Here is a 14,822-nt window from a genome sequence, read left to right on the forward strand (position 1 = left end):
GACCAGTGGTCGGCAACCTATGGCATGCGTGCCAAAGGCAGCACACGAGCTGAGTTAGTGTGGCACGCTGCTGCCAGCCTGGGGTCCCAGCCGTTGGTCCCTGCTCAGCCCGTTGCCGGCCTGGATGGACGGAACCCCAGGCTGGCAGCAGGCTGAGCCGGGCCGGTGGCCGGGACTCAGGCTGGCAGGGGCCAGCGGACAGAGCCCCAGACCGGCAGCAGGCCGAGTGGTTCACACCGCTGCCAGCCTGGGGTCCCGGCTGCCAGCCCTGCTCAGCCCACTGCCAGTCGGGGGTTCCATCTGCCGGCCCCTGTAAATGTAAAATGTATTACTGCACACAAAACCTTAAATTACTGCAAATAAATGAATACTTCACACACCACTTCTGAAAGGTTGCTGACCCTGATCTAGACGGTTCTCAGTGGTACCAGATGACAGAAGTAGTAGTAATGGTCTCAAGTTGCAGTGGGGGAGGTTTAGGTTGGATATAAGGAAAAACTTTTTCACTAGGAGGGTGGTGAAGCCCTGGAATGGGTTACCTCGGGAGGTGGCGGAATCTCCATCCTTGGAGGTTTTTAAGGTCAGGCTTGACGAAGCCCTGGCTGGGATGATTTAGTTGGGGATTGGTCCTGCTTTGAGCAGGGGGTTGGACTAGATGACCTCCTGAGGTCTCTTCCAACCCTGATATTCTATCAACAGGAATAAGTCTCTGATGTACAGTTTGGAATCCATTCTGAAGGGAAAAACTTAAGCCAGTTTGAATAGACTGCCAGCACACTAGGGTCTCTTACTGCTTACCCAGCTCTATTTCTTTTTCCAGCTCCATCACGGGCATGGGCCCATTCTCTGAACAAAAACCTGGAGAATTACTCAAGGAATCTGGCAGAGGGTCCAACAGCCTTCTGCGCTGCTCTGCACTCCACAATACTTGAGGTGGGTCATCTAGAAACAAAAAAGTAACAGAGTTACAGATAGGCAGGATTCAGATGTGGATTCTGTCTGTGAAGCCAGCATGTGTGATTAGATTAGCATGTGGATATCATAAAACCTTGCTTGTATTCCCATTCTGCTACTAATCTTCTGCAGTATCACTTTGGGCAAGTCCATTAACCTCTTACTTATGGTTTCTTCTTTTGCTAAGTGTACCTAGTAACATTTACTCACCTTTGAAGATACTTTGAGATTCTGGGATGAAAGGTACTCAATAAGTGCAGATCATTTAAACCAAGGCTTAATCAACTTTTGTACTTCTTAAAAACCAAGATTTAAACTAGTGGGTATTTGGGTTTAGGTGCATTTATCTGAACACCACAAAATCCAGTCAGGACATGTTCCAGTTTTGACCCATTTCTAGAGTAGATCAAATTTGTGAGTTTTTTTTATTAGAAGACTTACTGGGAATGTAATCCCTCTCTTCCAGGCCACGACAAAATTAAAAGGTTACAGATGAACTCATCCAGCCACATTTACCCATAACAGCTTTAATCTGTTTACAGTAAAGTTGGGGCCACTAAACCACTTTGAATGGTCACGAACAAGACTACGTTTTAGTCACGGGTATTTTTAGTAAAAGTCACGGACAGGTCACGGGTAGTAACCCGTGACCCGTCCGTGACTTTTACTAAAAATATTAGTGAATAAAACTTGGGGTGGGAGCTGCCTGGGGGCTTTGCGGGTGCTGGGGGAGGGCAGCCCGGGTAGTGCGCATCTGGGCAGCAGCGCGCTGCCTGGGACCTCCGCTGGGTGCTGGGAGGGGTGGGAGGTTGGCGGGGCTGATAGGGGGAGAGGGGGGCATGGTGGCCTGAGACTGCCGGTGCACCTGGCACAGAGGCTGCCTGAGCCTTAGTCATGAACCTGCAGCCTTAGTCATGAATCTTGACATTTTTCATTCTACAGAGCAAGTATACAGGAGAAATGCAAAGATACGAGCTGAGATTCCTCCACCCACCCCTGCTTACTGAAATATAAAGAAAGAGAACAACAACAACAACAACAAACCCACTAGTCTTATTCAGTAGTTCTATTCAACTGAAAGAGAAATAGTTTTGAAACCGTTTGAGAGAATGATGGAGAAAAATTGACCTTCTGTGATTAGGAATACACCTCTACCCCGATATAATGCAACCAGATACAACATGAATTCAGATAGAACACGGTAAAGCAGCGCTCCGGCGGGAGTGGGGGGTTTGGGGTGGAGAAGAGAGAGAGAGGAGGAGGCAGCGGCGGCAGGGCTGCGCACTCTGGCGGATCAAAGCAAGTTCGATATAACGCGGTTTCACCCATAATGCGGTAAGATTTTTTGGCTTCAGAGAACAGCGTTATATCGGGATAGAGGTGTAGTTCTATACGACAGAAGAACTAGACAAAACTAGATGGTTTTGAATATAGTTCTCTCCTGATAAACATGCATAGCCATACAGATTCAATGGCCTCTGAAATATTATACTTCAGAAGGGCATTCAATATTTTCCAGTGCTCTCCTGAGCTCACTGGCACCAATTCTAATTTATGCTTCCAAAAAACAAACAAACTATCTTTAATTTCAGAGTGATCAGAGTGTCAAAGAAAACTATTGAGGCACAATTACAGGAGTATTAAACTTCTATGCGAATGATTGGGTTTTTGCTCAATAACTATTCAATAATTAGTATAATTCAGGAGCTACCACATCTCAGTCATTTGGAGTGAAATTCACTTTTTGTACCTTCATAATAAGGCAGTTTTCCCAGTGAAAGATATAAAGATTTAGGCTCTGATTCTGCATACTGAATGTGCATGGATGAGCCCTGTGCCAATTCAGAACTCCCAACTTTACCAGGGATGCCACACAAGCAGAAATAACTGCTTGTGTGAATCTAATTTGCATGACTGTGGCTTAAAACAGCATACAGCTTTAAGTTCCTAAGCAAGCCTTGCAACCTTTGCATTCCTGTTCAAGTACAAAGGTTTTCCTTACAAAAAGATTTGTATTTCATGGATCCATTTGAAACATTTCAAAAATCTCTCATCTTGACAGGATTCTTTTCCGATCCACACTTTCATCTCACATCCTGGGAATGCCTTTTAAACAGTGATGCCTAATTCTAGAAACAGTTAGTTATCACAAAAGGCTTATTGGGAACAGATTTTAGGTATGTCTATGCTGCAATTAAAACCCTGCAACTGGCCTGTGCCAACTAACTTAGGCTAAGGAGCATAGATGTTTGGGCTTGGGCTGGAACACTGGCTCTGAGACCCTACCAAACATACCCTAAATGATCTATGCTAATAAAGGATTGTTCCCCAATAGTATGCTAGTAAATTTACTATCCACTAACTGAAGAGTAACAATCAACTTACATGCTTCTTCCTGAAATCAAATGGGAGATATGAATGCTCAACACCTTTGAAAATATAGCTTAATATGGATTTAGGTACCTAGCTATACACACCCACAATTTCGCAAGTTTGGGCTTATTACAACATATGAAATTACGCTGACTCTAGAAGAAAAGTGTAGTTGTAGACATGTCAGTCCCAGGATATACGAGACACAAGGTGGATGAGGTAAGATTTTAGAGGCCCAACTTCTGTTGGGGGATTGGGGGGGGGGGGGGAGAGAAGATTTCGAGCCACAGAGAGCTCTTCTTCAGGTCTGGAAAAGGTACCTGAAGAAGATTTCTGTGTGGCTCGAAAGCTTGGTGAGAGAGACAACAGAAGTTGGGCACTAAAAGATATTACCTTATCCACCTTGTCTCTCTAGAAGAAAAATTTCTTTCAATTACAGCAGCCATTTTGACTAGAAGAGGAAAACAATCAAAGTGACTCTATAGAATCAGTCCTCGTAGTTTGTGTTTTCCATACCAACAAGGGAGGAAAGACATTCAGAAAATAGGAAGTTGTGATTGTAAAAGCAAAAAAAAGGTTGAAGCGGAACTTAAAGGGCAAGTTTAAGGCATTTCTAAAATATGTTTAGATTTCGAGTTGGATGATGGCCTTTTCAATATCCCAAACTATGGCACTTTGACTACTTTCCTGCAAAGACTGTTCTAGGGCCTAAAAGATCTTCCTGTAAGGAAGCTTTCCCTGCCATTCAAGCTAAGAGTTGTCTATAGAGAGTTATTCCAGAATAAAAATGTCCATACAAGGAGTTAATCAGGAATAGTTAATGTGCTTTAAAATTCAGATCCTACCTTATTCTGGATTAGTTTTCATGTGTAGAAAAGCCCTTATTTTTCCATTTCTTAATTTCATCCCATTACTCTTAATTATATTGCATTATATTACCTTAAATGATCCCTCTCCCCATTTAATATTAACATCCTTCAAATTTGTTTTATTTATATTCCCCACACTGTTACTTAGCATAGTTATAAGACAGGATATCACAGCCCACTGCATAGACTTACACTTATAAAACCATAAAGCCAATGAGATGTTTACACAAAATACAGCAGAATACAGGATATACCTACTGAAGAGACTGCAGCTGAGCTCAAATCTAAGACACGTTGTCTCAACTGAAATTGAGACTTGGTACTTACTAGTAGTGTCTTCGCTGCCTCCAGTGTCGCTAGCCATTTCAACAGGCAGGCTCTGAGCCAATTCCAGTTTCTCAGGGATATGCAGATATTTAATAGTGGAGATATGTGTAACAGAGGAAAGAGAGGAGGCTGAGGAAACAGATGAACCAGAGGAGCGGGTGTCTTCCTGACTTGCTTCCATAATTGGGCTGTAAATGAGAAGACTATCAGCTACTCAATCTTCCAGCTGCTGTGGTGCCTGGATGCCAATCCCTTAGCTACAAAAATATGCCAGACATCCCCAGTAAACACTGAATGAATTCACAATCCCCTTTTCATCCTGAAATGGAGACTGGACAAGCCCTCATGAGCCAAACCATTAATATATTAACAAGAAAGTAGGAAACCCTGAAATATAACCGGACTTGGTTATTCTGTCTAACTTTTTGGCAAAAATTTTTACTCAGCTTTAATCTTTAGATGCACAGAGCATGAAGTTAAACATTGCAGCAAACTGTTGGCTGAACAATGAATTCTATTTTATTGGTGTAACATCTCAAAGAATGGCAAAATGCAACCCAAATCCTGGACTGAGCTGGAAAAATGATGTGTTAAGTACACCCAGCTCTACTAAGAACATTCGTTACATCTAATCTTGGGAGAGAGACTCCCAGCAAAGACTCAAACCAAGAAAAAAGGGCATAAGGTATTTTGCTCTTGATGGAGATGTGATCCACAGAGAATTACCTCAGCTTCTTAATGCAAAGAGTTTCATTGTAGATACCCTCACAAATAGCGATTTGCTGGCTCACAGATGTGTTCTTAGGCTCTGGACACTCTTCCTTCAGGGTACTCTCTGGATTGGTAGGAGGTTGGATTCTCTGTGAGATTACTCCATGGAAGGGAGTTGATGCCAAGTGGGCTGCCCTAACAAAGTCACACGTATCTTCTGGGCTGGGGCAAAGGGTTTTGTTCTTATAGGAGCCAGTCAAAATTGCATCTTCAGCTAAGGGTTCAATTCCATGGAGCTCATCCTGAAACAAGTAGAAAGCAGAACAAATTAGGTAACAGCTACCACCCAGCCTCTTGATTTTATTTTATTTTTGGTCTTGAACAGTTTCTATTAAAAAGCCTGTCATATAAAAAGCCTCTGAAGATATCTACCTCCCCCTACTCTCCAACACAAAAAGCAACAACTTGTTACTCATTTTTAGCTTCCTTCCTGAAAACTTCCAGATGGCAGACTACTGGATGTCCTTGTTATTTATGCTGATTAATGATGTAAGTTGTACATAATTCTGCTTTCTGACAGTTTACAGTAGAATCTCAGAGTCACAAACACCAGAGTTACAAACTGACCAGTCAACCACACACCTCATTTAGAACAAGTACATCTCTACCCCGATATAATGCGACCCGATATAACACAAATTCAGATAGAATGCGGTAAAGCAGTGCTCGGGGGGCGGGGGGGGGGGGGAGGGGGCGCTGCGCACTCCGTTGGATCAAAGCAAGTTTGATATAACACGGTTTAACCTATAACATGGTAAGATTTTTTGGTTCCCGAGGACAGCATTACATCGAGGTAGAGGTGTAGTACGAAAAATCAGACAGCAGCAGAGACCAAAAAAAAAAAAACAACAAATACAGTACAGTACTGTGTTAACTATTAAAAAAATAAAAGGGAAAGCAGCATTTTTCTTCTGCATAGTAAAGTTTCAAAGTTTTGAAAGAACCACCATGTTTTGTTCAGTTACGAACATTTGAGTTACAAAACCTCCATTCCTGAGGTGTTCGTAACTGACGTTCTACCGTATATGCAAAATATACAACTAAAATTGGTCTTCACTTTTTAATTTTTAAACCCATGTCACCTCCTCCAATGCTCTCTGTCCCCTTTCTCACTCCTTTTCCAGTTCATACTATTCCCATAGCCAGTCCAGTCATCTGATCATCCCCTTCTTCCCACTGCACAATCATCAACATTTGTATTTCTCTTCCCTTCTGGCTCTTCTCATCTTGGATGAAAGGTATCTCTGGTACAGGCTTCATATGCTCCTCCTATATCATACTGTTAGTTTCAGTAGGGTGAGTGAGTTCTGTCTACCTAGAGTTATATCATTTTCTTTCTGTCCTGAGCTATTGTTTAACATAGTGTTGCTGAGAACTGTTTAAAGCTTACTACCATTCACCTCAGAAGTGGTTGAATTTCAGTGACTAGTAAAGTGATCACCGAATAAAATTTATTTCCATCTAAATCGGTGTATGTTCAGTAGGCACATTATAAAAAGTTAAAAATCAAAAGTATATCAAGCATTAAAATCCTTCCCAACTCAAAACAGACAGCCTTCAAAGCCACTAATGACTTCCGAATTCCAAAGTCCTAAAGATCTCTTCTCAATAATCATTCACCTGCAACACCCTGAACCTTTGACACAATCACTCTCCACATTTCTCCTTGAAACCCTGTTTCTTTGGACTTCAGGACTGTCCAATTCTTAGGTCTCCTACCTTGCTAACCAAGCCTTCAGAATTAGAATTGCCTCAGGAGAAAGATTTCCTCAGTCTTCCCTTTTGGACATGCCATAAGGCAGTGGTTCCTAAACTTTTTAATAAAGGTGACCCACCAAATGCATTTTTGTCTTTTGAGGGCCCCCATTGCTCCTACTTCCTCCACCTTCCTTCACAGCTGTCCAGCCCCTGCTCCCCCCCACAACCCCTTACTCTCCCAAGCCTACCCCCTCCTGCAGCCCCTAGCTGGACCCTCCCTCTCTCCCCATGGCCAGGCCACTGTCCCCACCAGGGTGTTGTCTGCTTGCTAGCTCCAGCTGTTTCCTCTGTACTGTTGCTGCTTCCCAGATCCTGCTCCCCACTTTGCTGGGTAAGGGAAGTGAGAACAGGATCCAGGCAGCAGCAGCACAAAGGAAGCGGCCTCCAGGCAATGCGCAGGGCAAAGAAAGGCTGACTGACTGACTGCTCACTGGCTCTGGCTGCTTCCTCTGTGCTGCTGCTGCCATCTGGATCCTACTGCCCTTGTCACTGCCTGATGCTCAGGGTAAGCGGGAGCAGAAGGGGACACACATGACCCATGATGTGGGAAACACTGCCCTAAAGGCCAATCTTTTCTCCTTTCCATTAGCCTTCTGGTTGCCTACATGTACAACCATTGTTATTTTTACCCTTCTACCCCCCTGTTCTGTACAGGATCCCATACCTCCTCAGAGATGTCTCACCACTTACACATGGCAAAAACTGAACTTCTCATCTTCCTTTTGAAACTGTGCCCTGCCTACTTTCTCCATCATTGGTGACAAATCCAGTCTCACTCCTATTGCTCAAAGTTGTAACTTTGAGGGTCTCTTTTACTCTTCCCTTTCCTCGACATCTTGGCTCTCACCAAATCTAAATGCTTCTTCCTCTATCACACTGCCAAAAAGGCAAAAATGTCCCTACTTCATCCTCTCTTCAACCAAGCCATGGTTCACATCATGGTTATGGATCACATGAACTACTGCAGTCTTATCTATTCAGTTTTTACTGATATTCACCTCTCTCCTCTTCAATCTATCCAGCATTCAGCCTTAATCATATCTGGCCATCCTAATTGTATCGTCCTCTCTCAAATCCCTTCACTTGCTCAGTACCTACTTCTGCATAAAGTTCAAACTCATCATGACTGCTAAGACTCTGCTCAACTCTGCCCCCTGCCTTGTTATCCCTCACTCCCCACTTTGTCTCTTCTTGCTTTTTTACTGTTTCCCGTCTTGCCCTCTCACCTTAATGCCTTTTCCATTCTGTTTCTAACCATGCATCAGTTGTCTTCTCTCTGCCCACTTTTATAGCCTTGTTTTCTGTCACCGACTTCCATTTCTGTGCAGTGTCCTCCTGCCCTCATATCACTCCCTACTTTAAAAATCATCAGAACTTTTATGATTTGCTTGTTATACAAGAGATTTTTGTTCACTTCAATCCTCCTTTCTTTTTGTCTACATTCCATGTTTGTCCAATTACACTGTAAACTCTGAAGAAAGGACTAGGTCTGTTCAAGTCGTATAAGAAATAGTCATTAACATGCCATAACTGCATTATGCTTTAGTGTTTTTTTAAACCATCCCTTCACCCCAAAAAAGCTGCACTAGTGTCCTGATCAGCCACGTCTCAAGAGAAAGCTAAAAACAAACAAGTCTTGCAGTGTGATCTGAAGGTCACTCCAATGGCTCGCAAACCAAAGAGAAAAGCCAGGGATCCCTTTCTGAAAGTATGGTACTGCTAGTTTCCATCAAGGACTCATTAGTCCTTCTATCACACCATCTCCAAGTTCAGCAATAGCACATTCTACACCTCCTCATCCTCGCCTCCAAGAGCTGATAGAGGAAATTTCTCCTTACGCAGACTTCTGGTGATATGTTTTCCTTGGCGGTGATACTATCTGAAGGTTTACGAACAGCAAGGGGACGTCGGGCACTTTTCTGTGGGTGGCCTGCAGGATGACTAAACAAAAGTGACATTGCATTAAATATTTACAAAAATAACTTTTGCTCTTCTATAGAGACTTAATTCACTCAACACTTCAAGACCACTTTGCCTCCTTTTTAGGACAGAACTACAAACCAATACAATTAACTATTTACCAAGAACGAAGACAATCTCGTTAAGGTAATGTGTGTGTGTGGGGGGGGAAGGGAGGGAGGGATAGAGATGAGAAGATGCACTGTGAAAAGAGAATAATTATGTGAAATTAATAAAGGAAAGATTTAGGATGAATATTGGGGAATTTTTTTCCTGACCATGAGGCTGTAGAGTCTCCCAAGAGCAATGAGACAAAACTAGACAATGCAAAAAAAGGAATACGGTCATGAATAATTGTGCTATAGAGGGAGTGGTATGGGGGTAGTCTAGGCAATTTATTATGTATACGTTTCAGTGATTCTATAACCTGACATTCTGGTTTTCTGAAGCAGACGATTCATCAAATATGGAGAAAAACGTAGTAGGATCCAGTGAAGGAGGGAGATCTGCATCTAGAATTAAACAGAGACTGGGTAATATAGATAGATGCTCCTGCACAGCACAATGCACACAATGGTGCTTCAGACCCATATAAGACAGCTCAAAGAGCCTGTCCTAGCAGAAAGTATTTGGACTCATGCTTAAAAGCACCCCATTTAAAACACAATAGTGGCTCATAGTGTTAAGATCATTTGGTTTTGCCATGTTAAAGAAACTCAGAGTAAAAGGATCTTTCTTAATGAGCCAGTGTGCTGTGTCTGGAATTTTCTTTATAGCTTGTACCTTTTTTCTTAAGTGTGGTCTCAATTTTCTGCTCATCCTGGTCATCCAAAAACACATTGTCTCTCCGGATTTCTGAGCACACAGCTAGAGGCTGGGTTATTTCTGTCAATAAGGAATAGTAATCTCATGTCTGACCATCAAGAAGATAATTTTGTCAGCCTACACTCTTTCAGGAAAGAGTAGAGTACACAAGGTCTGAGAAAAGGCATTCTCAGCTACAGCAGTCCAACTGTAGAATACTACCAGCTCCTCCAGAAGGCACTCTAAACTGATATCAGTCTCAAAGAGAGAGAGTCTGAAACTCTAGAACTGTACTCAGGAAAAGGAGGAAGGATCCTCAGCTATTAAAATTATTAGATTTGCAGGTCTCTTTAAATAATCACACCTCTTAATCAATAGAACACTGAGCATCTGAGACCCCTGAACAAGACCAACACCAATTAAGCATGTTCTTTTCACTATTCTAATCCACACAGTTCTGCTATTCATTTGAATGACTACTTCCCATCAGCACAGCCTTCTCTCAAAATGGTATCAATGCAAACAGAACTTACCTTTGGAGCACGGCTGTTCGTGCTGCTGAGCATTTTCTGCCAACTGGGACTCACTGTGAACAAAATATAGGCAAGTTTTTAATACATGCATGCAGCCCCTAACTAGACTTAGTAGACGAGCAAGCTGAACTAAACTTTACTCTTCTCAGACAAATTATTAAAATCCTCTGAAGACAGATACCTGATTCTGTTCAGAGGCCAATACAGAGATCAGGGTATATTTTGATGTATGATAGTTTTTCCAAAAACCATGAGGAAAAATTAAAAAAACAAAAACAAACAAAAAAAAAAAAACCAAAGAAAAAACACAACAGGCTTCCCAGAAAGTGATCCATACTAAAAAAAGCAAACAAAACCACATTGAGGCAAAGCCTCTCCACCTCCCGCTCCCAAAGCAAATCCTGCACTACCTTTGCAATCCAGTCAGTTTCTTCACAAGAGATGCTGCAGTGAGTGCTACTGCACTGGAGAAAGCAACTTCTCCTTGTGCTTCAAGAGGCTCTGAAGTGCCCACCAAAACAGATTCCATTCTTGCAGGCTCCCTCTCTTCTGTTGGCTGTGACTATGAAAGGAGGAGTGGCAGAGGTGAGAGAGACAGCACTCAGTGAGCTAATTGCAAGCCATACTACCAACTTCCAAAACTGTATGCGATAGCACTCCGTGTGTAGTTGAAGTCAAGGTAGATTTTAAATAAGGATCAATCACCAATTTTAATGATTTAAAAATCAGAAAGCAGATAACTTATTTAAAACAATTTAAATCATGCTTCCTGTATGCACTTTATTTTTCTAAAGAAAGATCCTCATTGGTTGGTATAATAATGATGTGCTGATTTTATTATTTACAATTAAATATAGTTTTTACACTAAATTTGGTACTTCATTAGTCAAGAGGATACAGCATAACTACACACATTTATTTGAGCAATTACATAGCTTAATATAGAAATTAAGAGTGTGAATAAATATAAGAATGTGCATGGTTAGAAAGTGTATTTACTAGATAATTAACTGTTTAGTCATAATTTGTGTCTAGCTGTATTTGGATGGACGTTAGAATTCTGTTTGGGCATTTTTAAAACAGCAGTTTTATTTCTAGTTAAAAACTACCTTATGTATGCATTGGATACATAAGAAAAAAAGTATTTCTGCTAAACTTTCCAGCAAATTACTAACATCTGGAAAAAAGTAAAACACCAACATTCACTTCACTTTTAGGATTGAAAATTATATAGAAATGTAGTGCAGCATATGACAGACTGCCACATTTATAAAGGTTGACATCAGAAATGAAAAATGTTTTCTTCCAATTCAATATGTAAAAAACAGCCTTTAAGTAAAAAAGTTTGAGGTGGGCTCTTGCATTTAGTATATTTTTATTTACACAATTTCAATAGACGCTCAGGGCTTAACATAGGTTGTCAAATTTAGTTTTAAAAGAAAAGAAAAAAAATCAGATTTAAATAAGTCAGATTTTTTAAAGCCATTAATTTTTATCCATCATACTTAAAATAAACTGGGGGGGGGGGGGGGGGGAACGACTATAGAAAACAATATTTCTCTCATCTTTCAGTTATTAGGGTGGTGGCCTTACAAGTTATTTATACCAAACATTTAAATATCCCTTCAGAGTAAGAGGGAGGAAACTGTACAAGCCAAATAAAAACAGGAGTCACTGTTTCATTAGAAGTTTCATCTGCCTTCATACAAGTAGGCCATTAGTACAACTGAACAGGGAAGAAGATACCTGCTCAGATGGTCTCTGCTGGTGGTCATCATCTTTCTCCTTTAGCTTCTTCTCCAGCTCTTCAATCCTCCTCTGCATCTCTGCTGTCTGCTGTGCTATGGCATGAAACTCCTCTAAAGAAGGAAAGCCTAATTAAAGTATTATGTATTCCTTATGAGTAACCCTGTAGCCAAGCCCAAACTATGCACATCCCCAGTAACAGACACAAGATCCTATTGTAAAGAAAAAGTTTCCCCACCTTCTTCCTGGTGAGTGGTATTTATTTAAGCTATTAACTAGGGCTGTCAAGCAATTAAAAAAAATTAACCGCAATTAATTTCGCTGTTAAACAATTATAGAATACCATTTATTTAAATATTTTTGGGTGTTTTCTACATTTTCAAATATATTGATTTAAATTACAACACAGAATACAAAGTGTTCAGTGCTCACTTTATATTTATTTTATTACAAATATTTGCACTGTAAAAAAAAATAGTATTTTTCAATTTACCTAATACAAGTATGGTAGTACAATCTCGATTGTGAAAGTTGAGCTTACAAATGTAGAATTATGTACAAAAAAATGCATTAAAAAATAAAACAATGTAAAATGTAAAGCCTGCAACTCCACTCAGTCCTACTTCTTGTTCAGCCAATCGCTCAAACAAGCTTGTTTACATTTGCAGGAGATAATGCTGCCCACTTCTTATTTACCATGTCACCTGAAAGTGAGAACAGGCGTTCACATGACACTGTTCTAGCAAGCGTTGCAACGTTTATGTTCCAGATGTGCTAAAGATTCATATGTCCCGTCCCTTCATGCTTCAACCACCATTCCAGAGGACATGCGTCCAAGCTGATGATGGGTTCTGCTCGATAACAATCCAAAGCAGTGTGAACCGACGCATGTTCATTTTCATTATTTGATTCGGATGCCACCAGCATAAAGTTGATTTTCTTTTCTGGTGGTTCAGATTCTGTAGTTTCCGCATTGGAGTGTTGCTCTTTTAAGACTTCTGAAAGCATGCTCCACACCTCATCCCTCAGATTTTGGAAGGCACTTCAGATTCTTAAACCTTGGGTCGAGTGCAGTAGCTATCTTTAGAAATCTCACATTGGTACCTTCTTTCCGTTTTGTCAAATCTGCAGTGAAAGTGTTCTTAAAATGAACCACATGTGCTGGGTCAACATCTGAGACTGCTATAACATGAAATATATGGCAAAACGTGGGTAAAACAGAGCAGGGGAAATACTGAACTCCCTGGGGGAGAATTGTAACAAATTTAATTAACACCCTTTTTTTTTTGTTTTTAAAAACAAGAGACATCAGCATGAAAGCATGTCCTCTGGAATGGTGGCTGAAGCATGAAGGGGGATATGAATGTTTAGTATATCTGGCATGTAAAATACCTTGCAATGCCGGCTACAAAAATGCCATGCAAATGCTTGTTTTCACTTTCTGGGGCCATTGTAAATAAGAAGAGGGCAGCATTATTTCCTGTAAATGTAAACAAACTTGTTTGTCTTAGCGATTGGCTGAACAAGAAGTAGGACTGAGTGGACTTGCAGGCTCTAAAATTTTACATTGTTTTGTTTTTGAGTGCAGTTATGTAACAAAAACAAAAATCTACATTTGTAAGTTGCACTTTCATGACAAAGAGATTGCACTACAGTACTTGTATGAGGTGAATTGAAAAATACTATTTCTTTTATCATTTTTACAGTGCAAATATTTGTAATCAAAAATATACACTTCAAATTCAATTACAACACAGAATATATACGAAAATGTAGAAAAATATCCAAAATATTTAATAAATTTCAATTGCTATTCTATTGTTTAACAGTGCGAATAAAACTGCAATTAAAATTTTTTAATCATGATTAATATTTTTGAGTTAATCACATGAGTTAACTGTGATTAATCGACAGCCCTACTATTAACAGAACCAAAGAGGATAGGAAGGTAAAAAGGCCCATTTGCCAAACAGATCCAGTTTAATCCCTGCTGTTCCTGGATAAACCCCTAGAGTTGAGGCAGACAGCACACATTCCTTCCTAGGAACAGCTTGAGGAGTGCTGTCATCCACAATGGTTCACCTGTTAACACTGATGAGCCAGTGAACCTTTTCCCCCCTCCCCATCCCATTATAGACCTGCACATAAGTCTTCTCAGTCCTCGGTTGCTGGTTTTCTACTCTTAGTATCAACAGGTGCTAAGCAACAGTCCTACCTGATGCTTTGCCTTCATCAGTACCAATAATGAAGGCTGCCACACCTAATGGAAACTGTAAATGTAATTTTCTTATCAATCTGAAGAAACTTCAGGTCATCCCATTTTGATGCATACCTTCCCTTCTCTTTTTTGCTTTCTTTCTATATATTTCAGCTCGAATCTCCTCCAAGGAGAACTCCTCTACTCCAGCATAAACTCTCTCTTTACAATACATTGCAACCTCTTTCTTCTCCTGACTGTCCTGTTGATGGTTTTGCACCCGTTGTAGTGGATCTTCTTCCTTCCCAGGCTTCCGAGCACTTAAAACATGATTTATGCTGGGCTCAATTTTGCAGGGAGTACTAAGAGAACAAAAGATAATTAACATTCAGCACATAGTCCCCAGAGGGGAGCATGGATGGAAGTATGCATATCTCAAGGGATCCAGTTAAGTTCAGGACAGCCTATGGGCAACATAAATCAGCTCATGAAACAGGAAAGGCAATAGAAAGGAATGGAACAGCAGAAAAT

The 14,822-nt window shown here is 40.8% G+C and overlaps 1 protein-coding gene across 2 annotated transcripts in view; it reads right to left on the reverse strand.

The window, feature by feature from the left end:
• BUB1B (BUB1 mitotic checkpoint serine/threonine kinase B) overlaps positions 1-14,822 on the reverse strand; it is a 50,664-nt gene that overhangs the window by 15,996 nt on the left and 19,846 nt on the right. For both annotated transcript variants that reach the window (XM_054028688.1, XM_054028687.1), the window contains exons 9-18: positions 14,427-14,653; positions 12,095-12,207; positions 10,759-10,904; positions 10,349-10,401; positions 9,795-9,896; positions 9,439-9,523; positions 8,891-8,993; positions 5,250-5,536; positions 4,524-4,711; positions 799-942 (exon numbers count right to left, since the gene is read on the reverse strand). In XM_054028688.1, the coding sequence (XP_053884663.1) occupies positions 799-942; positions 4,524-4,711; positions 5,250-5,536; positions 8,891-8,993; positions 9,439-9,523; positions 9,795-9,896; positions 10,349-10,401; positions 10,759-10,904; positions 12,095-12,207; positions 14,427-14,653 (1,448 nt within the window). The remainder of the gene's footprint in view (positions 1-798; positions 943-4,523; positions 4,712-5,249; positions 5,537-8,890; positions 8,994-9,438; positions 9,524-9,794; positions 9,897-10,348; positions 10,402-10,758; positions 10,905-12,094; positions 12,208-14,426; positions 14,654-14,822) is intronic.

This window comes from Malaclemys terrapin, chromosome 4 (assembly GCF_027887155.1).
Source record: "Malaclemys terrapin pileata isolate rMalTer1 chromosome 4, rMalTer1.hap1, whole genome shotgun sequence".
Lineage (NCBI taxonomy): Eukaryota > Metazoa > Chordata > Testudines > Emydidae > Malaclemys > Malaclemys terrapin.